We start from the raw sequence: 26,779 nt of genomic DNA, 5'->3' as shown, positions 1-26,779 counted from the left end.
TCAACTGAAACTCCTTTAATCGGCGATCTTGGGGTAACATATCGCGCGCGCACTTTCCAATGTCTAACGTAATGACAATGTTATTCGATAGTCCTTTTTGCAGGCAATTTTCTAGGCTCTATCACCGCCTTTTAACTCAGATATCCTTTTCAACAGTTGAAAATGATCTCCCAGAGTATTTTTTATATCAGTATGTATTGCTGTTGCTTTCATACCCTTCCTCTTAAAATATTTAATGACCGTTCGATGTTAAAAATCTGCCACTTTTTAAAAAGAACCATAATAAAAACGTGATCGGCTAGTGCTGTCATTTATGGGTATTCTGAGAACTTATCTAATAACCTTCGTAAAACTTCATATATCTGTATATTTCCAAACTATAATTTTCTTTGCAAATTATAATTCCCTAAAATAAAAAAGCAAACATGAAATAAAACAGCTAATTTGTATGAATCTTTAGTATACTTTGTGTACTTACGCTGTCATTTGGTGTTTTAAAATACAAGAACATTTTTCCTATCAAAACACACCAACATTTCTTGGCATGCCCGTTCTTCACTTTAGTTAACCAGCCTTGAATACTTGGTTTATTATCTTCTTTACTGAGTAATAATTTGGTTGCATTTCTCCTCTGAACATTCTGAAAGAAACATATAACACATTAATGTAATTTGCATTTACTGCAATTATGGATAGAAATATTACATTCTTAAGATACAAACGTCTAATTAAAAGAGAAAAATGTATAATGCACATTAGTGTGAACTTTTAAACTTAAATCAAGAGCGGAATGTTCTTTGTCTTTCTTTCTCTTCTCGAGTATAAAAATGATAATGAATTTTAGAATTATGTATAAGTTGTGGGGAATTATTTAAAAAAAAATACATTACGCAATAAAACTATTGCGTACAACAGATTACGAAAAACAACAAAACTATAACTAACTAACTAACTCTATGGCTTATGGAACCCGGAGGTTCAATGCCGCGTTCACAAAAGCTCTCCACTGACTTCTATCCTTAGCCAACTGGATCCAGTTTCTACTTTGTATTCCTATCTCTGCGAGATCCATCTTAATATTGTCCTCCCATCTGCGCCTAGGTCTTCCTAATGGTCATTTTCCGATTGGTCTTCCAGTCAAGACTTTGAAAGCGTTTCTACTTTCTTCCATCCTAGCTACATGACCTGCCCACCTAAGCCTCCTAGACTTGATGACCCTAACAATGTTGGTAAACCGTTTAAATTATTTAGTTCCTCGTTATGAAGTTTCCGCCATTCCCCATTCCCATTCCTCTTGGGTCCGAATATTCGTCTCAGGAGCTTGTTCTCAAATACTTTCAGTCTACGTTCTTCTTTCAGAGTAAGCGACCATGTTTCGCAACCATATAGAACAACAGGCATGATTATCATTTTATATATTTATTACAAAACTATAAGAATTGGTTAAAAAGACAATCAGGAGGTTATAAAATGGAGTAGCTTTCTTATATCTTGATTAAACCCTGAGATGGAAATTGTTTGCAAAGCAAAGATGTGACCAGGAATATAGAGCAGTGTGCTCAAATATGCTTTGAGACTCTTGGTTTGGAGTTTGAGCACTTATAAACACAGTTTAAAAAGATGCTATACATGTTACACGCTTCAATTCGGGTTAGTTACAGGTTCAACATGTCGTACTGTCGTTCAGCAAAATCAACAGATGACGTTAGCATTAATCGATGCGATGCGATGCGCTACCGATGCGAGGTAGTTAGTTGAGAAAATGTAGTAATAGCGCAAATATGATTGTCATCCGAGCAGTGAAAAAACATTCCATAATGATACAGAAGTTGGAGAATAGTTACGAAGCGCAATGACAATACTGTACAAGTAGGAACATGGAACCGAACCGCCAACGCATCTTAGCATTGCTCGTTTGTACGCCATGAAATTAAAATGGCTTGTAAGACAGTCCCTGTGGCTAGTCTGCAAGCTGTCAGCAGGAATGTAAACAGAGTTTCCAACCTTTTTTGGCTGATGACACATTTTACTGAATGCCCACCAACTTCGCGATACACTTGTTTCAATTATTAATAATAATAATATAAATGATAACAGTATAAGACAATAAGTTTCTATAAAATAGTGACTCTATGTAGTATTGAATATTGGTGCTGCCCCTGGAAATGTTGACTGGTACAGTGTATCTAAAAATTGATCTTAACTTATTAAATGCTTCACGACCTTTAAATTCCAAAGTCTTGCGAAATACCCTATGAAACTGTGCGACATATCATCAGTGTGTCGCGACACACTGGTTGGCAACCACTGGTGTAACACCGTGCTCAAAAGTGTTTAGAGGTCGGTGGTTTGCAGTTAGAACACTTATTGTAATTGCATGATGAAACTGTATGTGGTTGTAACGCTTCCCTTTGTATTGTTGCAATACACAAAATCCACTATAATAATAGCAGCTATTCTATTTTAAAGAATGTATACAAGGCTAATCCCAAAAGTAAGGTCTTTATTTTTTTACAAGTACAAAGAAACGTTAATTTTCAATAATGTTTACATAATTTTAATGCTTGTACATTTATCTCTTTTTCTACATAATTGCCATTTCGATACTTTTTGTAGTCGTTGTAGCAGTTTTTGTATGCCTATGCCATACCAGCTCGCCGCCGTGTTTGAGGAAACGTTGAACCTCATCTTTCACCTTGTCATCATTGCTGAAGCGCGTTTCGGCCATATGTTTTTTCAACTTAGGAAGCAGGTGCCAGTCAACCTTCGCGAGTGCCTTGTCGGAAATTGGTGGTCTCCCGTTCCTTTCTTCGTCGTGAATTTCAGTACGACCAGTTACAAATTCTCTACACTACTTGCGGACATTTTTGTCATCCATGTACGACTCGCCATACATTTCCTTCAATTTGCGATGAATTTCAGTGTGTTTAACGTCTTTTGCATTCAGAAACCGAATAACTGCGCCAATTTCAGACTTGGAGGTAGCAACAAGTGGGAGTTCCATTAGAAGTGGCTGCTAGAGCGTCCCAATGAGGTGCACTCAGCCTTGTTTGGATGTGAAGGAAACAGTGTTGTCAAGGGCCGCAAGAATTTTCCCTGCGTCACCAGCGCTTTGGAGTAATTACTTTTGGATTATCCTCGTATATATTTTGAACAACGCGGAATACTTACAGTATATGACGAAACTCTGTAACTTTGTTTTAAATTGTACTTATGTGACGTATCCAGACTTTGCGTATAGTCCATATCCTTGCACTAATGTATAAAAAAGGTAATAATAAAAATACCTAAACAAATCAATATCTAACACTTCCTTCTTATTTTTATTACAATAAAAAAGATACATATTTTCCACAACCATATTGATTACTTCAGCATTTATTATTTACCTTTAATGTAACCCCAAATTATTTTACTATTATCATAGAGATATACAAGGAAAATAACTTAATGAAGTATTTAAAGCAGCAATTCACTCTAATTGCATCAGATGGCGAAAATTTAGTTTATAATTATTTCTGCCATTTGAATAGAAAAGTTATGGATTAAAAAAACAATCATTCAATGATCTTCCTAACACGATTTATCTAACATAAAGTTTTTGACTATTTAATTAAAACTTGTCTTGATTTATTATTATTATTATTATTATTATTATTATTATTATTATTATTATTATTATTATTATTATTATTATTATTATTATTATTAAAAATGCTTACCTGTAGAACCCGTATCCATTCTTCCATGTTGGCAATGGAGTCAGCTGTTAAGTAATACGTCTTTTTCCCTGTAGATATTTCAAAGGTAGCTGCGCCTTCCGCTCGTGTTACTCTACATACTTCGTCTAAGACAATCTGTCCTTGTGGTTTTCTGTTAACATCATTCTATTAAAGAATAAATGTATTTAAGTTAATGAATTCTAAAACTATTGTGTTTACTATATTTTCTAAGGTGGTCTAAAATGTAGCTCTATCCATCGCCACTCTGAAATTTACTATACGAATAACTAAAACTATTCTGACCAGGATATATACACTTATTTATTAAAACTAAAATACAGTGTTAAGGTTTCGACAACTGAACGTTATCTTCATCAGACATCAACTGAAAAAATTATCTTCAAAATATTGAAATATATACTAAAAAGAAAAATGCCTAAACTCTTTGTTTGTTTGCGAAGTCACCTAAGTAACCTGTGTCTTTCTTTTTCGGGCCCACACCTATTGAATCGGCCACTTGGTCGGGCTTAATTACCCGTCCACCCATCTTTTTCTTCTGTCAATCCATCTGTTGTTTATAAGTGTCTATCTGCCTTGATAATAACCTAAACACTTTCCCTTTGTCCTCCCTTGATGCATAATAGATATAACCTTAAATGTAATAAAAATATACAAAATATAACTGATTCTAAATCTAAACTAAATATATGGAAATAAATTACATGGAAATTAGCCTAATCATATTCTTTTCCTTCAATTTGTTCAAACAATTTATCCTATAGTTCATGTTAACAGTCCACTTGTCCAATTTATTAATTTGGCACTTCCTTCTTTCTTTATCCTTCGTGTTTCCTTCCATTTCCTTACTATTGTTCTTTTCTACCTTTCTAGTAATTGAACACCTTCCCAATATATACCCCGTTTCTTTAACATGTTTGTATACTATATACAAACTATAAAACTATAGAATAATAATAGAATAAAACATACAGAAAAGCAATGCTTAATACATTTACGTAATAAGCATATTTCAAAGTCTGTTTCGTCTTAAAACCACAATAGATGAATATACATTAGGTAAACCTACTTTGTTTTCCCATTTACAAGCCATCTTCTTTTCTACTGTCAAATGAGTTTAGAAAAATCTGAAAAGTGGATTTAGCAGATCCTTTAAAGTTTAACTTTTAGTAAAGTTGTAGCTGATAACAGTCAGACATAATAATAAGATATATAAATTGTGAATCACGAGAACGGTAAAAATTTTGAGATACATTGAAATATCTCCAAACAAACGTAAATAATTAATGGAGTAAACACTGAGAAAATAGTATATATCATGCAAGGTGTTGACAAGTATCATCACTAATATCATAAATAATGTTGCTAACTCAGTAGACCTGTGTTCTAAAATATCAATAATCAATCGATATTAGTGACTCTCATTATATTATTTCTTTGTGCCCTGATTGTTAGGTGAATATTTTCTCTAATCCACTGACATACTCTTTGTGTGCTATGTGCATTTTGCTAATGAAGGTGTAATGTTAGTTCGGAGTAGGCATGTCCGAGCTTGCGAGTTTGACTCTCGCACTTAATCAACTCTAACCTCAATAAGTAAAAGCAAGCAGGTGCGAGCACGAGCACTATACGTGGATAATGAGTTCGATCCTGAACCCGAGCGAGCGCGAGCCCCAATCGCTATTGAGGATAGCAAATCCAAGCTCAAGTGAAAAAATCTTTGAGTTTTACGTCCTACGCTTATGCCGGTTAGGCTAAAGGAGACGGTGATGATGAGTAATGAATGAAATGGTGGAATGAAGAAAGTGGGAGGAAACGGGAGAACCCCGAGAAAACCCACGCGCACGGTGTTTGTCCACCACAAAGTTCACTTAGCGGCGGCTGGGATCGAACCCGGAACCCCAAGTTCAAGTGAGTGCGAGTCTGAGCTAACATGAGTCTTATTCAGATTAGGGAGCGTGAGCGTAGTAGTGAGCCTCAACTTAACTAAGCCTAGACTGCAAAGTAACCATCTCTCGTTCGTATTAAATATTTAAACAATTAGTGGAAAATAATTCTCTTCGTTGTTCTTTTATTAGCCCATATATTTACTGTAAATGAAGTTCTGAGTAATACTGCACAGAACTACTTTTATCAATTTGCTTTCCACGCGTATTTGGCATTTGTGAACCAGGTTCTTTGGTTATCTCTTTCTCGTTCTTCTCTCAAAATTTACGATATCGATTTTTGTTAGACATGCTTCGTTTATTAGTATGTACCATTTTAAATATGTAGTAACTTGAGGCAATGTGATTTGAAACTACTAAGTTTGTACCGAGTTGGTAACATTGCATTTTTATAACACTAGTAATAAAGCTCGTAAGTACTCTGGATAGTGGACATTATTACCTCCTTCTCTCTCGTTCGTTACCTATATTTGAGTATACATACTTCGATACATCAAAATTTTACCATTGTGCGAAAATAAGATTCTCTGCATCATAATTTCATTGTTTCTGCCCGTTCGCAGCTACACCTTCGAAAAAAAAGTCCAACCTTGAAAAAGTGTTCGAAATTCACTTTTCATCTTTTCTAAACAGGTTTCGCAATTGGAAAGCATTTGATACTAAGTAGGAAGAGAGAGGAGAAGGAGGAAAAAATAAAAATTGAGTACAGGATATTGAGATAATTTTGAAAATTCAAATATTTAGGAACAATAGTACATAGCAAGAATGAACAACAAGAAGAAATTAAAGTGAGAATAACAGCCGGTAACATATATATTATATCTTTCAGCATATGTTTAAATCAAACAACTATTGAATACGATGACTAAAATCTGAATATATCAGGTAGTCTAAAAAGTATTGAGTCTTTTGTTCAGAGACGGCATTAGTGCCCCAAGTCTGAGGGTATATGAATCGCGGCGGGTCAGGCTTAGCGTCATTTGACAGCTGGCAGTTGAAGTTAGTAGATGTGCAAAAGGCGATGGAATTCTTATAATCAGTCGCAAAGTATTGTGCCATGAAAATGAGTGAACCTTCCGCAAAATTGCGCTACGTTTCACAATTTTAATTCGATAAAGGCATAAATGCTGCGCAGGCCCATGAAGTAATTTGTGTTGTTTATGGGCAAGATAAGTTATCGAAAGCAGCAGCTCAAAGATGATTCAGTAGCTTTCGTTCTAAAGATTTCGATATTTAAGATCTCCTCCCAGTGGGTGATTAATCAAAGCAAATGTTAATGATATTCCGGCAAGAGTTGAGCAAGATCAGCATGTAAGCAATCGTGACATCGCCAATAACATAAATATCCGTAACCAAACAGTGTTAATTCATTTAGAGAAAGCTGGCTATAAAAAGAAGAACGACGTTTAGGTGTCAAATGATCTCACTCAAAAACATTTACTTGATCGTATATTTATCTGCTAATCTCTCTGAAACGTAACGAACTCGAGCCATTTTTGAAGCAGTTGATTACGAGTGATAAAAAGTGGATAACCTACGAAAACAATGGGTGAATAAAGATCGTGGTCGAAACGAGAAGAAGCTCCACAGTTTGTAGCAAACCCCACATCTGAAGGCCATGAAGGATATGCTATGCGTTTGGTAGAATTGGAAGGACATCGTGCATTATGAGCTGCTGCTGCGGGCAGAATGATAGACCCGGGCCTGTACTGTCGACAATTAGCGCGAGTGCACCTAACAATTCAAAAGAAGCGGCCAGAACGGTCAACAGAAAGAGTATCGTTTTTTATGCTGATATCGCTAGGCCACTTACACATTTAACAATTTAACGACCAGTCAGAAATTGAGAAAACTTGGTTCGCAGGCTTTAATGCATCTTCTTTTAGCTCGGATCTGGCATCGTCAGACTCGACATTTGTTTCTGTCTGCAAAACTTGCTGAATGGTATTGAGTTAATTTCAAAAGAGGCCTGTGAAAACCATGTCTGATAACTTTTTAACCGGAAACCATAGAAGTTCTATAGCGACGGGATTATTGTGTTGCCGGAAAAATGGTAGAAAGTTATCAACAAAATGGTGCATACGTGGTTTCATAATGTTATTTTCAAATCACAATAAATATATTGTCAATGTTTACTTCCAAAGACTCAATGTTTTATATACAACCTGATATACGGTGACGATCAATATTTGGATGTAAGATATTGATAACGCTACCATGTTTTCTGATTGTGAAATCGGGATATTTTTCTGAAACTTTCGAACTGAATGTTAGGAAGTTAAGAACACATGGTAATTATTGGGAATTTATTCACTAAATTATAAACTTTAGCAATGAACGTTATGGTTTGTAAGAAAAAAATAACAATGACTATGTGAAATAAAGTAACTCACTGTTTCGGAAAATAATAGGGACAGTTACGCGTCCCGACTTCAGTTGAAAAAGGCTGGGGTTAGGACTAAAAAGAAAGAACTGTGCTTACTAAATCGGGACATCTGGTAGACTTATGTATTAATTATTAGTGACACGAATGATCACACATAGGAAATAGCTATTCAAACATAACATTATGAATGATATGTACTAACTTCGATTACACCTCAGCTTTAATTTAAAAAAAAAGGTAAATAAACACGACTTACCTGAGACTTCCAATATGTTAATACTCCATTTTTGAGCACAAACCACCTCTTCCTCCACGTTTTGAGCTTACCACCTAACTTAGTTAAATAGCCAGTCTTTTCTAAAGATTCTTTTTTCGGACTTTCAATATACGACGTACGTATTAATGACGGCATCGATGAGTCTATACTTGTTGTTTCACATGACAAAGCGTCTGGAGGAATTGCATAGTCATCGGACATACCTGACTCGAACGAAGTATCTGAAATCATTGAGAACTGTTATGAATAAAAGCACTACATAATATTAGTAGCTATATGGAAAAGAAGTCAAATACAACTAATTGTTAATTATACACACTAAAATATTAGCAAAGTAATACACTATAAAACAAATACGCAAAAACAATCTGAAACAAAGCATGTATATATATATATAGTGAACTTAATTAAGAATTCATGTAAGCCGTTTGAGAAAGCAGTTACAACGTTGAAATTGAAAAGCACAATAAAAGCATATCAGTATCTGATTAATCAAAACCAAACATGCACAATACCTCTATTAGTTCTGTGAATAGAAGTACATTAAAACAAACGAGTCCTTTCTCGTAAATAGTATTTCTCTCCGAGATTAGCTCTTGACCATTAGTTGTAATTTTAATGTAATTCATTTAAGTGCAAAATTTTAAACTGATATCCATCTACAGTCACAAGTTGAAGTGAAGGAAAAGCAATAAAATAATAGACGAAAGTAACAAATAATAATAAAAATAATATCGCATAATTCGTTTAAAAATAAAACAGTACCAATATGTAATTGTAGTAGAATTCGACTTCTTCCTATCACTGGTGCAAAGCAACCATATCTCCTTTAAATAGTAGACAGGTTACGGTAATAGAATGGTTAGCAAACGATCATCTCTATATTTAAGGACGCAGCTTCGACTATTATCACCCAATGTACAGTAGCATATAGAACATATTTAAAAGGCATAAAACTCAAGCGAGAAATCAAATTGAGAGATAGACTCATTCGTAAACCTTCCCAACTCGCGCCAAGCGGGCTTCGTGGTGGAGAAACACCGTTTCCTTCCACTTTCTTCATTCCACCATTTCATTCATTTCCATCATCACCGGCTCCTTTATCTTACACGGTATAACAGTAGGACATAAAAGTGGTCATTTTTACATTCGCAAGCCATACAGAAAACTAATTCTCTTTGGTCTGAAGAACTGTCATTAACAATTTTTGAAATTGTACGTACGAGACCATTATTATTATCTTTACTTTGCTGCATTTGTAGGCTTCTCTTGTACCGGTGTCCCAGTCTAAATTTGAAGAATTATTATCTCAGCGAGTATTATTACGAAGAAAATGTAGGATGTAAACAATCGGAGCTTCGATTAAAGGCACATGAGTCAGCATTCACCTGCGAGACTGACAAGAACTCAAATAAATCTTAAGAATGCCGGTTTCGTAACAGAACCTAGAACTAATCGAAATATAGGCTCTCTACAATTGAAAGTTTATAAGCAAATTTGCATATGCGATTCGTAAGTAATCGTAAGAGATAGTAGATATATTCTATTCGTCAATCTAGAAGTTATCCATAATTTCATAGCATTAGAAATACCATACCAATAAGAAAGTTATCCAAACTCAACGTGCTTTCATAGTTTGTAAAGGACTCCTTTGTTTAAATCTAAAATAAATAGTTTAAACAATACAAGAAACAGTCGAAAACTGTTCACTTTCACTATTATTACTATAACATTAACAAATTTAGAGATATTTGAGGTGAGGCAAGTTTTAGTTTAACGTCCCTTTCAGCAGTGAGGCTATACGAGACGTGGACCTACTGAATAACATGAAATCCGAACCACATGAGCTCCCGCCGGAATCGAACACTAGAAATATTTGAGTCGATGTTAGCAAACTTAGAGATATTTTAGGAAAGAAATATGATCGCATCAGTTCGGTCTATTTTTCTATTTACTATTAAAGGTTATCTAATTCTTTTTGACAAGATGATAACAGTATAATAAATCGTATACTAATTACATAATTTTTCCACATTAGATAAAGAGTTGACTGGATATAAAGATAATATGTGACAATTCGCATCAATCACGTTGAGTTTACTTATATATTATTAATTTATTTTTATCAAATCTATCCCACAAATATTTTAGTGCAGAGTACACAAAAGAACTCTCAATTCCAAACATGTATGTTCGGATTTTTTCGCTTTTGTTTCAAGAAGGAAAAATAGAATAAATATTATTCAGAATCTTATTGATTGTAATAATAAAGCACAACTTAATTGTGATATCAATACCTATTCTAATTCCGTGATGATTTCGATGTACAGACAGTAGAGAAATATTATATTTCATGCATTATAGATAGTAAACTAACCGTAAAAATATTTATTTTTAAATGTACTTCGGAAATTAAGTATTTCAAATATCATCAGTGAATGTTGGAATGGTATAACGATGGCACGCTTTTAAAGTTTGATGATGATCTAGAAAAATATTTTCAGTCACTGAACATTCCAAATCAAGAAGTAGTTGTATGGTTTGAGTCGATGATATTTGTAACAAACACATGTGCAATATATTAAAAAACTTGAATATTAAAAAAAAAAAAACTACGTGTATCGTGTGTATGCAAGAACACAGGAACCTTCAATTAATAAACAGTATAAGGCATCACACTTTCAAATTTATGTAAAAGAGATTTAACGTATTTGTCACAATGTAAAGACTGGATAAAAATAACATTATTATTCAATGTTGGGTCAACACATTATTATTAAAAAAAAAAAAAAAACTCGAAAAACTTTTTAACTGAAAAATCATTTACACGAGATATTCTGGAATCAGCATCTACTGTTGTACTTACATCAGGAAATAATGGGTAAACTGCCACCACACCTCAAAATCAGTTGTGCAAATATCTTATTTTCTTTCTGATCGTAAAAACAGCAATTTGTTTGTGTGGTAACACTGGGATTCAAAATGTCCGCCACTGTGCATCGTGCAATATCAAATTTTGGGCCCAGTTAAAAACTGTCATCAGAAATATTAACATTATTTAAGAAAACACACCAATCACATAATAATAATAATAATAATAATAATAAATCAAGTGTACGAGTAGCACAATTGCTAGGGAAAATATATTGTTATTGTCAACACGACAAAGCATTTGAACGTTCCGAAAACTGTTTCCAGCCATACTTTATCTACGTTGGTAAAAGTATGTAGCTGCTTATTCTATACCCTAAGAAATCCTTAGGTTCAACACCACAGAGAAAGAGACAGTAAATACTATCCTGTGCTAATATAATCTAGTCGAGATTGTCATTATCTTTTACTTAAGATTCTGCTTTATAAAATACTCTCATCTGTTTTGAGCCTATCCTGAAGCTCTATTCTTTGGAGCTACTCAGAGTAGTTATCTATATGTAAATAAAGTAACCGTTTTTACTAGTATTGTAAGTGATGTTCGAAGATAGATACGCTATTTAATTAATATGTGCCCACGAAGCATTAAAGAAGAGATGATTTATTTCTTCATTTAGAACAAAACACCCGATTATGCATTATTCATATCGCCACACGTTCATCTCTGAATATTATAAATTTTATACGAACATTTTCGCGTTGCGTAATGACACTAAAATAAATATGCTCATTACTTTCAGACCAATTGAGAAAAAAATAAGATTAAATTTTTAACAGTTTTCTTTCTGACTGTTTCTTGTACTGTATTTTAAGAGCGTCTACATATTTAAAAAGAATATATATATGGCTAAAAGCTTCTTAAGTACACTAGGTAACTACCAGACATCAAGTCTAGGGGCTTTAATTTAAAAAAAAGTTTTCAACTTATTAAATATATTGAAGATAATATTGTTACAAATATTTCGTACTAACAACTTGCACTAAAATACATCATGATATTTTCTTCTTTTGAAAGGTGCAATTCTATTGATTTATTTTCGTTTTCTACAACATTAGGTCATGGGGGAAAAATCTAACATTTAACACGTACATTGTTCAATTGACAAAACACGCTTTTAAGTACTGAAGTCAAATATTTTGATAATATTCCTACACAAGAAGTTATATAGCAAGTGCAATTTCTAATAAAGGCAATTTATCAAATCAAACTCTACTGCATCACTGTAATCTTACCACTGTCAGCGACTTCAAGGTCTGTAACACATGAAGACTAAAAAAGGATATAATATACCCTATTTAGTTACCATCAGCAATCTTTTTACAAAATCTCTACTGTTTCAGAACACTTACGAAAATTTATGAACAAAGATTATGATTTACACAAAACATGGTTAACCCTGTGTCAGTGCACATCATATCATTCCATACAACACACTTTCAACACAAAAACAAATATTCTCATATGAATTTACATTAAACTAAACTTTTGTTTGCAATTAAAAGTTAAAAATATTTGAACCTGCCGATACATCCGGAAATAATGGTATGATTCAGAAATCCTAAGACACCTTTCTTCCTCCGAAACAGACGAGGTTATAGCAGATTCGAATTTTAGCTTTTTGATAGTTGTAGTGATTAAAGAGGTATTTGTGCTTAAATGCTTGTACCCCGTGCTCAGCTACCCAATATAGGCTCTGTGTGTTGCACCTCGTGTCCAATACACGCCAGGTGAGTGATCCACTCAACATGGAACTGCATGAATACCTGCGGAAGTATCTTAATATAAACCTCAATGATATAAAGGCGAAAATGATGTGCGTAGTGAATTTTCTCAGAGTAAACAAACTACTTCAATTAACACCAAAGAAGGAAACATTGGGGAGAAAGATTGGGTGCTGTGGTGGGCATCCAACGAGATCACAGAGCGAAATCCAGTTACGGGAATTTCATTAGCTATTGAAAAACCTCTTCTTCGTAATGTGGTTGAATCATATCCTGCTGAAAATAATGGGCAGAGCCGTTTTCTCTAAGAAGTTAAAGTGGTGTCTGACGCAGTTTGAAGTTAAAGTGGTGTCTATGATGTGGATTCAATGACACGGAAGCCTCACATTGTTTGGAGTTATAATTGGTTAATATAGGTGCTTAATGTTATATGCCATCTAATTGTATGATTGAAGAAGAAAGAAGTTTCTGTACTTGTTTACTTGTTAGGTTTTGCGTTTGTGAAGATGAAATACGTATTAGTGAGATAATAAATAATATGATAAGCAATTCAGTGGTGAAGATCAGTGGTATACACAACAACTGAGAATTACATACGATCGGTATAATTGCAGTAATATTGTTTATATTTAAGAGCATTGTAAATGGCGACGAGTTTTTGAGGACCTACAAGACTAGAGGTCAAGTAAGCAGGAAGTATATGGAAGATTTTAGTGAAGAAGAGCCGAAGTGTACCTTGATCAATTCTTAAATTATTGCAAGTCATACAGCGTTAGGTAATCACACTAAACAGGCATTTTCCTCTGTGTTGTGGGTCATCTAGGAACCTTAAAAGAATTGGTGGCACCACGTAATATATTTAATATGCAATTTATGATACTTAAATAACTTTTCTGGATCAGCTTGCAACGGTACGAAGTGTGATCGAAGAAAATACCAGTTTCACAACTTGAACAATTATCTGGGAAACCGATACTAGTTAGGCTAATATATGCAACTTTCACTTTGAAAGAAGAAATCGTTCGAGATCAATTGATTTGAGGAGATAGGAATAAGAACGTCCGAAGAAGAATGTTAGTAATTGCAAATTTGACTTGGAGTCAGACGATAGATGTTGCCAAACAGTGTCGGAACAGCGACCATTTTATAAAACTATTGGTAATTTGTCAGTTCCTTGAAGTCTTCCTTAAGAAATTTCCCATTACTAGGTTCGAAATTTACTAAATGATCCAAGACACGCAGCTAAGTCTGCAGAGCCAAAGGTGTACCTTGTTTTACCTATGGGTTTGGTCGTTTCTTGATCCTATTCTGTTCCTAAGAACAAGTAACACAGGAGGAATAGATTAACCTTTATTGTAGCAAATCAGCTTTACAAACAACTACTTCAGGTACCAAATGCAAGTACTATAGAGGCCAATTGTAAGGAACAGAAGATTTGTTGTGTGCGGCATTTTGATAACGATAGAAACCCAATAATGTGGAGAAGAAATCTACATATTTAACCACAGATTATGGACCAAAGGAACAGAGTGTGTTCAGGGACAAGGCCAGCAGGAAAACCCAAAAAATCTGGCATTAGTGAAATGTTATCAAAACACAAAATAAGGAAGCTGAGGAAGGAACTTATTACTATCATGTCTTGGTTGATGATGTTAATTTTCTTTCGTAGCATAGAAGATGATGGTGACTAATTGACGATTGAGGAGAAAGGAAGTATTACACGGCTTTTGAATCACCCTATATGTGTTACACGGCTTTTGAATCACTCTACATGTGTTACATGGCAAAATTTCAGCTACATTCATTGGTTGCTAATATATGTTTATTAGGAACCGATTTTCTGAGCAACTACTTTATACTCGTGATCCTATAGAATTACATGGATTTGAAATCTAAATTACGTTGTGAAGAAAGTATAACTTAAGTTTTCAGAAGTATAAGAAGTAACGTAAGTTGTAAGAAGTGTAATGTAAACTCTTCTACTCGAGAGCTTCCTTCGTTCGTTTTAAATATTCTACATATAACAGGAAATTAGAGAATCAGCATGACATATCCATGAAAATTCAGAGAATTTTTATAATCTTACAACTTCTGAACCTGGTATACACTAAACGTAAACAAGGTGTTGGAATAAACTATCATGCTGAAGAGGTCATGTGTGAAGAAGAGTATCTTTGATACACGTTTTATTAGAATTGAAGCTAATCTTAATAAAGAAACATTCATCATATTATGTTTAAAAGATCAATGTATTTTTAAATCTACATAAATGATATGAAGAAAATATAAATTATTGATTTAAAATTATGGTATATCTACAATTTGATGGGGAAAAACAATTATTATAAGGAGGACAGGATTGAATAATTATTTTGAATTGTAAGGATATTTTTAGATCCACGTTTGATTATTCAATCAGAAAAAGTAAGTTGCTTAAACAACGCGACGGGAAAAGAAAATTTCCCTGGAAACGGTGAAAGAAGACATATATTTTGGAAGTATATTAAGACATAATTTACAAATTAAGTAATTTACAGCATAGTAACGTGATGCACCTTACTCATATTTTCAGTTTACTTCTTCTTATAAGAAAATCTTCATGAATCGAATAAGTTGAGATACTTGTTACAGTAGGTAAAATGCACGGCATTACAACTAGATAGGGATGCGCACGAGACAAGATTTGAGACTGTCTCGACTCGAAAATGTGCTGTAAAAGTGATGTCTCGACTCGAAAAATATATATTTTTCTATTGGAAGAGCTGTGTCTCGACTCGAATTTTGTCAGGAAAATTCTGTCTCGACTCGACTCGAATGCATCCCTACAACTAGACTTACGTTACTCATTAGATTAACTACATTTAAAATTCAGATGTTTCTCTTAACGAAAAGTAAATCTCCATACAAATTTTCGTCGTTTCATATATTAACAGCGATAAAAGACTCAATATTTCTGCCTTAACTTGTACAAGTTTTAAAAGATAAGGATGTAAGAACATTATGAAACGTTTTCCACTGATCTTCCTTTTATGTAGTTCGCGTAAATGAGTATGAATAATATATTACCCTGTAACAGAAATACATCTTTCTTTCATGCAAATAAAGTTACATGTCGTAGCATGACGACATTAATTCCAAATATATTTTACGTCTTGAAGAAATAAAAAGAACATCTAACAGCGAACATTGCACAAGCAAGTATAGTGATTTGCATACTTTAATTTTTTAAAAAGACTTTCAGCATGCTTATTTTCTTTTATTGCAGCAGGGAAGAACATGCATATTTTCTTCGTACATTTTACAGTAGATTGCAGGATATGATGGGTTTAAAGGAGGAAACAGAACTACTCTCTGGAAATTTACACTCTATTCACTACTTAAAAAATCTTATTCTAGAACATTGGGAAAAGTTGAAATCTGTAATATTTTGATTGAAGTGCGAACTTCTGTACTCTTTTCCTTCATAGAATAACCCAGAAAGTAGAATTTACTTGATATACATGCTAGTGCAGTGCAAAGGATTCGTCAAGTGCATAATAGTCAGTAATGAATCATGAGCAATATAAAAGAAAATACAAAGAAAATGATGGATCGAATATCAAATTGCTTCTGGGCAGAAGCATGGAATCTCTGGCTGTCAGAGAAACCTTGGTAACAGGTAAGGATTATAAGGGGGATAAGTGAACGTGACACAGGGGATGGGGGGCGCCTACACGTTCAGTATCCCCTGCTGTATTCTTGATCCATCCTGCAACCTACCTCGCTTCAGACTTTTTGAAGGAGAGGAGCTACTGTGTTTGGCTGGAGAAAGACTAGAAGTAGTTTTCATGCTCTTGCTTGGACTGGAGCCAGAACCGGATAGGGATGTGTCGGTATCCCCACTGCTGGTACCTCTTGTTTCTGCATGGTCTTCTCCATCACTCGAGTCCGAAGAGTCTCCCGTGAATGGCATTGATCGAATTTGGCTGGCGCGCTAAAAGAAAATCGTGTAAATAAGAACGAGCTACAAATACTGCGGAATTACAAAACTTATTTTGTAGGAATAATAATACTACTATTTACATTTTAGCTGATAAATTATTACTCTTAAGTCTATTACAATATGAGTTAAATAAGAAACCTTTTAATTTAAAGTAGATAATATTAATGTTACACGCATTACAAACATAAATTATTTACATATTTGTAGGTTTGATTTGGATAAGAGCTCATATGTAACAAATTTGAAATTTTACTGGAGAGTGTATTTTATTTATTTATTTATTTAAATTTTCGTCCATTTTTTTTTACAGATTTTGTTTACTTACTTGGATTATATGGATAGGAGCTTATCCTTATTGTCTCATATATTTTGACAAGCTCTGTGTGGATATGAGTTCATATCCAGCCAATCATTTATGCAATAAGACACATTCTTAAGAAAATGCCACATAAACTCTTATCCAAATCAACCCCTCATTTAAGAAGACTTCAATCATATCAATTCAAACGTGTTTGAGTGATAAACACTACAATTTATTAGCAAGCAAACACACGAAAGAAGGTTAGCAAATCTAACACCCATTAAACTAAATAATATATATAGTGTTTCTTCCAGACATATTAAACTAAATAATATATATAATATATATAGTGTTTCTTCCAGACATGTTTTTTTTTGGAGGGGCACTGCCCTCCGGAGCACTGACAGTGCCCTCCCCAGAAGAGACCAAAATAATACGTCTATAATATAATAATAAATGGAATAGTACCAGCAGTGCTCCCCCGGAACAGCTTTTTTGAAAGAACTATATATATATATATATATATATATATATATATATATATATATAATGTGACGGTGTATAATTTTCATAAACTCATATCATTGAAAGGAGAAGTAACTTTCATAATTTTTGTAATTAAAATTTAACGTAGTAAACAAACAAAAGTTGATATTAGAAAAATAAGAACTCATTATACATGAATTGATTATGACTTAATTAAATGATAAACACAAACGGATTCATAGTTTGCTTAAATACCTTTAAAATTTTTTGTTTCCATATAAGATAATATGTTTCAGCTCATTTATAATTATTTTACTTAATAAATCATCTATAGAGAAGCAACTCAGATACTGCTAATGAGCGACATTTCAATAACAAACTGCATAGAACATGCTAGATTCACAGTAAGATTGGCGACGAAAATGAATGTCAAGTATTCATATTCGTTAAACTGAGCTTAACTGCGTGCACTGCTATCATATGAAATAAAATATTAAACAAAATTTTATAGAATACGAGTAACAGCTGGCTATTTCTACGAAGTTAAACTAACAATAGTCTTAGAAGTACTGACGACATCATCTAAAACAATTAAATCCTAGAAGTCTACAACAGTTAACAACCAAATAAATAATTTATTATGATAAATTTAAAATTAAAATAAAATTAAAATTATATATATTAAGGAGTAGTCTAAATTCAGCAATAACTTGAAAGGACAACTAAAATTATTATTGGCACAAACACAAGTTTAGATGCACACTGAAGAATAGCGAGAAATAATGACCACGACGGAATAGGCTGACTTACTCCCTTCACCGTCGCATAAACTGGCACACTGATGTCATAGTATCCAGCAGATGCATTCGGCTGCGGTCTATTGTTATTTGTTGAGTCTGACTGTGCACCGTTTACCACTTGATCGGCTAGATGAAGTCCATCGGCTGCCACTTGGTAAATTCTCGATTCCCATGATGGAAACCTATGGAGAGGTGGGGTGGGAGGTTTGGTATCACTTAGGGACGCGCCACTACTACTACCCGCTGAATCCCTGCCACCAGGTTGTAAATACCAAGGCGTCCGTTCTTTGCTTGGTGTGTAGATTTCGGCATAGTCGTGCACTTCGTCAGCAGCACGGGGATGGTTCGGTAGTGGCGGAGTGGAAGTAGAATCGGGTATGAGGGTCAGACTTTCAACAGCAGCTTGTAAGTCTTCGGTGAGTGTACGATATTCGTTACGAATAGCCGCAGGATCAGGTTCTGGTTGAATAAGGGGTTCCAAACTTGGTGCTCGCACTTCCTCGTTGAGTTTCCGAGTGCCACCACGCGTTCGTGGAGGCGGTACTGGCTTCTTTTTAGGCGAGTCCATAGCAGATAGAGAGCGTGAAAGGACGGCAGCAGGGGGTAAAACGGCGTCCAGCACCTCAAGGGGACTTTTTGGACTAAGGCTAAGGGGTGGAGTATCAAGGGAAGCAGAATCACGAAGACGGCGACGGTCCAGCGGACAGCGTGCTGCCCGTGCTCGCTTCTTCGCTGGATCTACTTCTGCATAGAGAGGTTCAGTCTCGGAGTCACTCTGAGGATGAGAACCACCACTATCCGATCGTCGCCTGGACAGGAGACCCAAAGTAGATGATGCTGGTCGTGCAGGTAGATCTGGAGCCAGAGAGTCGTCACTGCAGATACGTTCGGCGTCAAGACTTCCCCTTGACGAATCCTGCAATTAAAATAATAATAATAATAATAATAATAATAATAATAATAATAATAATAATAATAATAATAATAATAATAATAGAGTAACAATAACGATAAACAGAGTGCACTGAAATCTTAATTTATAGTTTAGATTAAGAGACCTAAGAAAGAAATGGATGCAGAATAATGATAGATGCGGAATCATATGAGACGAATAAATCCAGCTACATTCAGCTATATGAATACATTAAATTTCAACTTTTATTATTTCTCCATAAACAAGTGAGTTTCACATGTGAAACTACTGCTGGCTTATACACATACTAGCGATACAATATTGAAACCAGGAGGTTTCAATATTGAAACGTCAACTACTTCCGGTTTTGATGGGAAGATATAAGCGGAGATGGAACATATTTTTGGAATGCTATATCCGTATCAAGAAAACATTATTCGTTTTCTATACTTCTATATAGCATAGTATGGAAGGCTATGAAATATTGACTTTCATCTCTTTAGTAAAACCTTTTCTTTTTAAACTGAACAAAAAAGTCAATTACGTTATGCTGGTTTCTTTCGGTAACACTTGTTCTCCTAATTTTTAAGTCTGCTTAAGAAGTATAAAGTATTTCTAAATTGAAGTATTCAGGAACGTCATTTAGGGAGGGCAGGAGGGGCAATTGCCCCCCCCCCCAGAGTTTGAGTAATACATATACTTTAATGGATTGACTACTAATATACTAGTACAAACGTGAAAGTCTCCTTATGTCGGTGGTGCTCTTGCCCCCCTCAAACGAAGTCCGAAATGACGCCCCTGGAAGTATTGGTAAACAACCGTGCTTAATTCCTCTTCAGTTTTCTAAGGTGCGAAATCCTAGGGAGGGAGAATCTCCCGTACTTAATATTTTAGGAAAATTCCTTCACTAATAACTTACTGGGAAGGTGAATAAACTGACACTATTGTCAGAAGTTTGAAAATTACTTGCAGTCATTCATATGTAATTAATGGCCGAATAGTAGTATTTTTGGATCAAAAGATCACATATATTTCAATCAAAAATTTTCTTGTACGCCTTATATATGAAAAACTACACATAATATAGCCAAACTCAAACTATCACTTAACTCAGTATGATGTGCTTATTCATTAGAAAATATGAAATAGATTTAGGGGGCGTTCAAAAATTTTGTGTTTCCTACTCCAAAGGACATAAACATGTCATCTGGACATCCAAATCAAACCTAGTCCATTCGATAAACATAACAAAGATGTGTTCATGCACAAAAAAATAGGTGGCATGGACAACGGAGTAAGTCCTTGGGGCTCATTAACCCTGTTAGTATAAAGAAAATCGTAGACTCGCACTGAACTAGCTATTGCATCAACATTGTTCATTGGAAAGTCGTGGTTTATAGTTCATTCTCTTCAGCATGAAACAAGCTTTCCAGAGGTGCTATGTATTGGGGCCCGTAACGTACTTGAACAGGACAAATTGGAAGAACGTCGAGAAAATTCCCTCCAGAAATACCTATCATCAACTTTGGACCCCTCTGGAGTGGTCCCGTGTAAAAGCACACAATCCAAATGTATCTCGAAAAATACTATACGGGTTAGGAAATGAGTGTACCAAGGTTTGTATTGATAGACGGAAAAGATTAGGAAAAGATTGTATAACAATACACATATGGAAAGCTTGTGTCATGCTGAAAAGAATGAACTATAAACCATGACTTTCCAATGAACAGTGTTCATGCAATAGCTATTTTACTGCGAGTCTTACGATTTTCTTTATACAAACAGGGTTAATGGGCCCCAGGGACTTACTCCGTTGTCCATGGCACCTAATTTTTTTTGTGCATGAATATATCTTTGTTATGTTTATCGAATGGACTAGCTTTGATTCGGATATCCGGATGACATGTTTATGTCCTTTCCTTGTCAGTATGACGTGCTTATTCCGTGGAAAATACGGAAACTCGATTTAGGGGCCGTTGAAAAATTTTGTGGTCCCTCATCCAAAAACTAATTATTGGCTAAGATCGCAATCTTTTGATGCATTTTTTGGATCATTCCTAAAATTTTTGGCCAAGATCGCAATCTTTTGATCCATTTTCTAAATTTCACATAATTTAATAATTATGACTGCTCAAATATATGAACTAAGTCAAAACATTCTACAGCGAAGAGTTACATTACACTTCTGCCCGATCTCCCGCCCCCGCTAAACACAAACACTTTGATTGCTGTGATTTCCCATTCTACAATCTCACAATAATGGTGGTACCCTCGAATGATCAAATAATTTAATATCGTTTTTGTCACATGACAATTTGGATTGAAGTTTATAATCAATTACAATAGATAAAATAAGTAATGCGAAAGAAATACTTAGAAATGATATTTAATGCAGTTTCTAAAGTCAAATTACTTATTTTTCTACATCTACAGTAATATTTATGGCATTCACACAACCTCCAGCATTATTCATTGTGTTTATTCCTTAGAAGCTTTTTTTCTTAAAACTTTCAATGACTTCTAATCAAAATTCGTCAAACCGTTTCGAAAAAGAAATACTAGAAACGAATACATATCCTTACTTATTTCGTGAACCTTTAAAAAAAGTTTTGCCGTGGTAAAGGATGATTAGTATACCTCTGAAACATACATTATGTATTTCTGTTTGTTTGTTGGATTAGAGTTTTCAGCAGCAAGGCAACGTGAGACGTGAACCTATGGTGTAACGGGGAATCCGCACCACAGTAATGCATTCAATGTCTTTCACTTGGAATGAACCAGAGACGTCATGTATCAAATATACCTCGTGAGAGAGGCATCTATATAGATTTGAAATATCACATTTTAATATTTTAGAAAGTATTACAACAGATGCAACAGCAAACACAAACATTAGCGGGGAACTCATGTTCGAACTCCGGTAGTAGTACAAATGGTTCGGATCCTAGATTTACGTCTCATAACCTCAGTACTTAAAACACACACACACACACACACACACACACATATATATATATATATATATATATATATATATCCTCTCCAGGATCGGCGCCCTTGATCTTATCAGCTAAAGCAAAATATATACACCTAGGAGGACAGAAGATTAAGTGGTTTTGTTTGTAATAATTTTAAAAATATGACAAAAGGTTCTGTTTTAGTTAACAACACTACATACAAAATTAGTTAATTCAACTTAGCATTGCTAGGAGAAACTACGAATTATTTAGTCGGTGAACGCAATGGATCCCTTGCATAATGTTAATTACCCTTATTTGTTTACATAAGCTGCGTTACCTACGTATTCACACTACCTCAATTCCAGGCATAGTATGCATAAACAGTTATTTGCATAATATTCCATTTCATATTATTCATAGTTCCTCGAAGTGTACAAATATATAATATATCAAGTCATAAGTTGTATAGTATTTACGAACAAAATACTATAATTTTTATATTATAGGCCTACACAATAGTTACAGCTACGTTCAATAGATTTCATTTCGCATTAAAAGTCATATCTATTTCAAACTTATTTTAGCTTTTCCAATAGTATTGTAAGATAATGAAGAGTGTAGCTGTCAATATGCCCTTGAACTATGAGCAAAAAGAAACTATGAAATCTAATAAGAAACGAAAGAAAAAAACGAAACAGGAGAAAAGGAAAAGATTATAGACCCTCTACAAGAAAAAAATTCTACCTATATCACTGCACCGAAAAAAAAAAAAAATGTTTCCTTAATGCTATAGAATGTATATGTTGATTATCTAAAGGTGGAAAAATCAACTGACCTTGTTGTAAAACAGCGTCCGTTTCCGATATTGCAGAAAGATAAAATCCTGTAACAAGCACGCAAGATAACTACATGAGCGCTGTCGAATGATAACTAGACGCTCTTTCCAGGGATTCGATTCAAGAACTGACCTATATTAGTGGGTTTCCCCGTTACATCACTCAACACTGAAAATGAAAGAGGCGCCACAGTTCTGTACTAGTCATCGTTGCTTGAGAAACCCATGGAATATATACTACGAGAAGGAAACTAGTATGCTTTCTAGAACAATAATGTTCTTTCTATCTTTTAACTTCATTTTACAAATATCGGAAGAAAGAAGTGTGGTGCAACGGTGTTTAAAACTGATTAATTTCTACGAATATAACGTCAAAAGTTGATCTTTAGTACCATTACTCGAACTTTCCTACTTTAATAAGGGTGCACGGTGACTCAATGGGTACATCCCTTTCATTAATTGTTCTTTTCCCTTAACCTAAAGGGCATAATATGGAACGTTAAAATATAAATTTCATTTCATTTTGTATTTTAATTAGATACTCATGTCTATGACTAAAAGGAAGAAGTGGGCTACACATAACATCAATATGTATTGATGCTAGTGTATATCAGTACATATTATGCTTTGTCTCATATAGTCTGATATGTGTTATTGACGTAGAAGGTTCAGAGTGTTGTTTGAGTGGAAGCTTGATTCTTGACACCAATTACAATATGCTATAATATGGTGCCGGGCATAGGCGGAGCTAGGAATTGTCTGCTGGAGGGGCAGTGAGAGGGTAGACCTTTTGGTCAGTCTCGGAGGTCTTGGTAGGTGGCCACTTTGGAGGTGTCGTTTTTATTTTTTTTTTCAAACAGTTAGGAGAGCAATGCCCACAAAGCCCCCCATAACTCCGCCCATGATGCCGGGGTAGACGAAATAAAGTAGGATAAAGTGAGGCTCTTGCAAGTTATTCCTTTCATTTTTTTTTTTTTTTCTTTATAAATGGTGCAAGCTAAATATGGTACATCTTTTACATTCATCTTTCAAACAAAGTAAAACTCATACGGAAGTTTGATCTGATTTCAGGAATTCCCAAAAGATTCAAACATGTGAATAAAACTCGCCTTCGTCCGTATGTAGCAGCAATCGACAATTTTGGTGTTATTTAAGCTTAACATTAACATCGTTTCAAGCTGATGTTCCTCCTGATGGTATTGCCAAAGCCGATTATTCAGGATTTTTTAAACTTCTGGCTTCTTTTGTTTATGTCATATGATAAATATGAGTATATCTCGTTTGATTTATCTGTGTGTACGGCGAAGTTACGAACTAATTTCCTTGTTTGCAAATAATGTCAGTCACATGGCACGCTGGAAGAAGTTACTGGCTTTACTTGAGACTACTTTCATATGCAGTTTCTCAGGAAAATTAAAAGAATATGCTGAACCGAATCAAATTTAATGGAAGCAGTCGTTACATATTTTAAATCGTTGTACGCTGAATAAGTAAAACTACTTAACATGGGATCAAACACTAAATTGGAACTAGTTGGAATTAATATACGGTTAGACTACACGATATACGCTTTTTAGTATCATCAGTTTGTTGTGTTTTCTTACAACACAAGTATGATTACACAAGGGAAACAAACCAGAAACATAAGAAATCATTAAACTGTAAGTCTTTTTTCACTAGACTCTAAAAAAAAAAAGAACTTTCAGCTATAGATTATGCCGAATTATTCAATTATATCTTTCTCACACCCTTCTGCAACGTTCGGATAATTTATGACACGTATGTCTAAAAATATAGAAGAAACCATATTCACTCTGCTATAAATCTACTTCGAAGTTTTCTTCAATAGTGACAGACTGCATTGGCGACTGACGAGATGAAGATTTATTGAACGCTAAGATCGTCAAATTGAATATATATATCTTCATATCGAGATGATGGTACACTCAATTTGTATTTGTTTTCTCTTATTCTCTGTCTCTGTCCTTTTTTTACATATTGTCCTTCTGAAACATTCAACGCTAGTCTTTTTCCCCCCGAGTCGCGTTGCAGACAAATCGAGTTGTGTAGTCTGAAAATGTTTATGTAAACAGTTTCCTTCGGTTTTTCGAAATCATGAGACACTGCATGAATAAAACAAGAACCAGAGGGACTATCAAAACACTGAGACGAGAAGAAAATTGTTTTCCAAAAGGAAAAATGCGTTCAGATTCACGATGCGTCGATTGTTATTTTTGTCTTATTTTCTTTGCTGATGTTCTTTGGCAGCTGATGAATTTAATGTTTAGATGACGTCCATCTACTTTCTATACAACGTTTGTCAATTTGTTTCTCTTGAATTTCTTTCGAAGTATATCATGGCTATATCTAAAGAGAAATTGCTGCTTTCTCCTTATTGAAAATTATGGAATACATAGTGCGCGCTCATAATTGAGAAATTATCATGTACTATTACAGAAAAAGTACTTGCAGGAAAATGATCAGGGACTCGAGAGAGTTTTTGGTAGTTGCTGAGGAACTGGAAATGAGGAGAAATCATATTATGGAATAAAAGTTACAAATATAACTTTAGATCTGATACGTCACAGACCATGCATGAAATTAAAGCTTCTGTTAAACTATCCTTAAATGAAAGCAACTCATACAATTTGTTATTACTTCGGGATAAAATAAGACACTAAAGATAGACAAAGCTAATATGACAAAGAAACAGAAAAGTAAACAAGATAAGGGAAATAATTTACGTACATTAATAAAACAAATTATGTATGAAAGCTTCTTGGAATGAAACAAAACAGGAAACACATTGGAATACGCTTATGATGTATTTGTAAAATTACGATATATTTAAATACGATAATGGATGAGAATTCTGTCTTTTATTTGGGAAGAAATACCAAATCAATACGAAATTCTTCACGACAAATAGCTGGGAAAGAAATACCAAATCAGTAAGAAATTCTTCACGAAAAATAGCATTTACAACATAAGTGTGCACCACATAAATTTTGATCAAATTGGACACTTAAAAAAAAAAATATGGAATAGCTTAGCTATAGGAATTTCTCTCTATGAAAACGCTGCTTCATTGAAACTGCTATCGTGATGGTTGTAAGTTGCCTATTGGTTTATATCATTTGAGTTAAATACTTCAGAGAAACTGTTGATGGCCCAGCAGCGGAATTGTACATTTTTAACTTCCCTCACTATCACCTTCCAACCTTTTCCTTGCTCTCGCTCTTTTATTCATCCTTATTCTTCCATTCCGAATTAGCCCCTGCCCTCATACTCGTAGGTAGAGAGGAACGGTAACCTGCAGAGGGCGGCCTTTCAGTGGTTGATCATTTATGCTTAAATGCTTCTACAAAATATCGTATTTGAAACTATGTAAAACAAAGGAACTACCATCTGTTGTAGTGGGTAGATTCAACAAGACAGTACGTTAATCCGTAGGTATGCACACACTTATAATTTACGTATACACTTTAGACGTTTATTGT

General features: G+C 34.4%; 1 protein-coding gene across 6 annotated transcripts in view; it reads right to left on the bottom strand.

Moving 5' to 3' along the window:
* LOC145660567 (uncharacterized protein CG43867-like) overlaps positions 1-26,779 on the bottom strand; it is a 714,987-nt gene that overhangs the window by 56,652 nt on the left and 631,556 nt on the right. For 5 of the 6 annotated variants that reach the window (XM_081725789.1, XM_081725790.1, XM_081725792.1 and 2 more), the window contains 5 exons: positions 18,582-19,487; positions 16,762-16,975; positions 8,329-8,570; positions 3,723-3,887; positions 479-640 (listed from right to left, as the gene is read on the bottom strand). In XM_081725789.1, coding sequence (XP_081581915.1) covers positions 479-640; positions 3,723-3,887; positions 8,329-8,570; positions 16,762-16,975; positions 18,582-19,487 — 1,689 coding nt within the window. The remainder of the gene's footprint in view (positions 1-478; positions 641-3,722; positions 3,888-8,328; positions 8,571-16,761; positions 16,976-18,581; positions 19,488-26,779) is intronic. The other variant, XM_081725794.1, reaches the window with a different exon arrangement.

This window comes from Thermobia domestica, chromosome 9 (genome assembly GCF_964235325.1).
Source record: "Thermobia domestica chromosome 9, izTheDome1.hap1.1, whole genome shotgun sequence".
In the NCBI taxonomy this organism is placed as follows: Eukaryota; Metazoa; Arthropoda; class Insecta; order Zygentoma; family Lepismatidae; genus Thermobia; species Thermobia domestica.
Note: the sequence above shows the minus strand (reverse complement) of the source record. Positions and strands in the feature narration are given on the sequence as shown.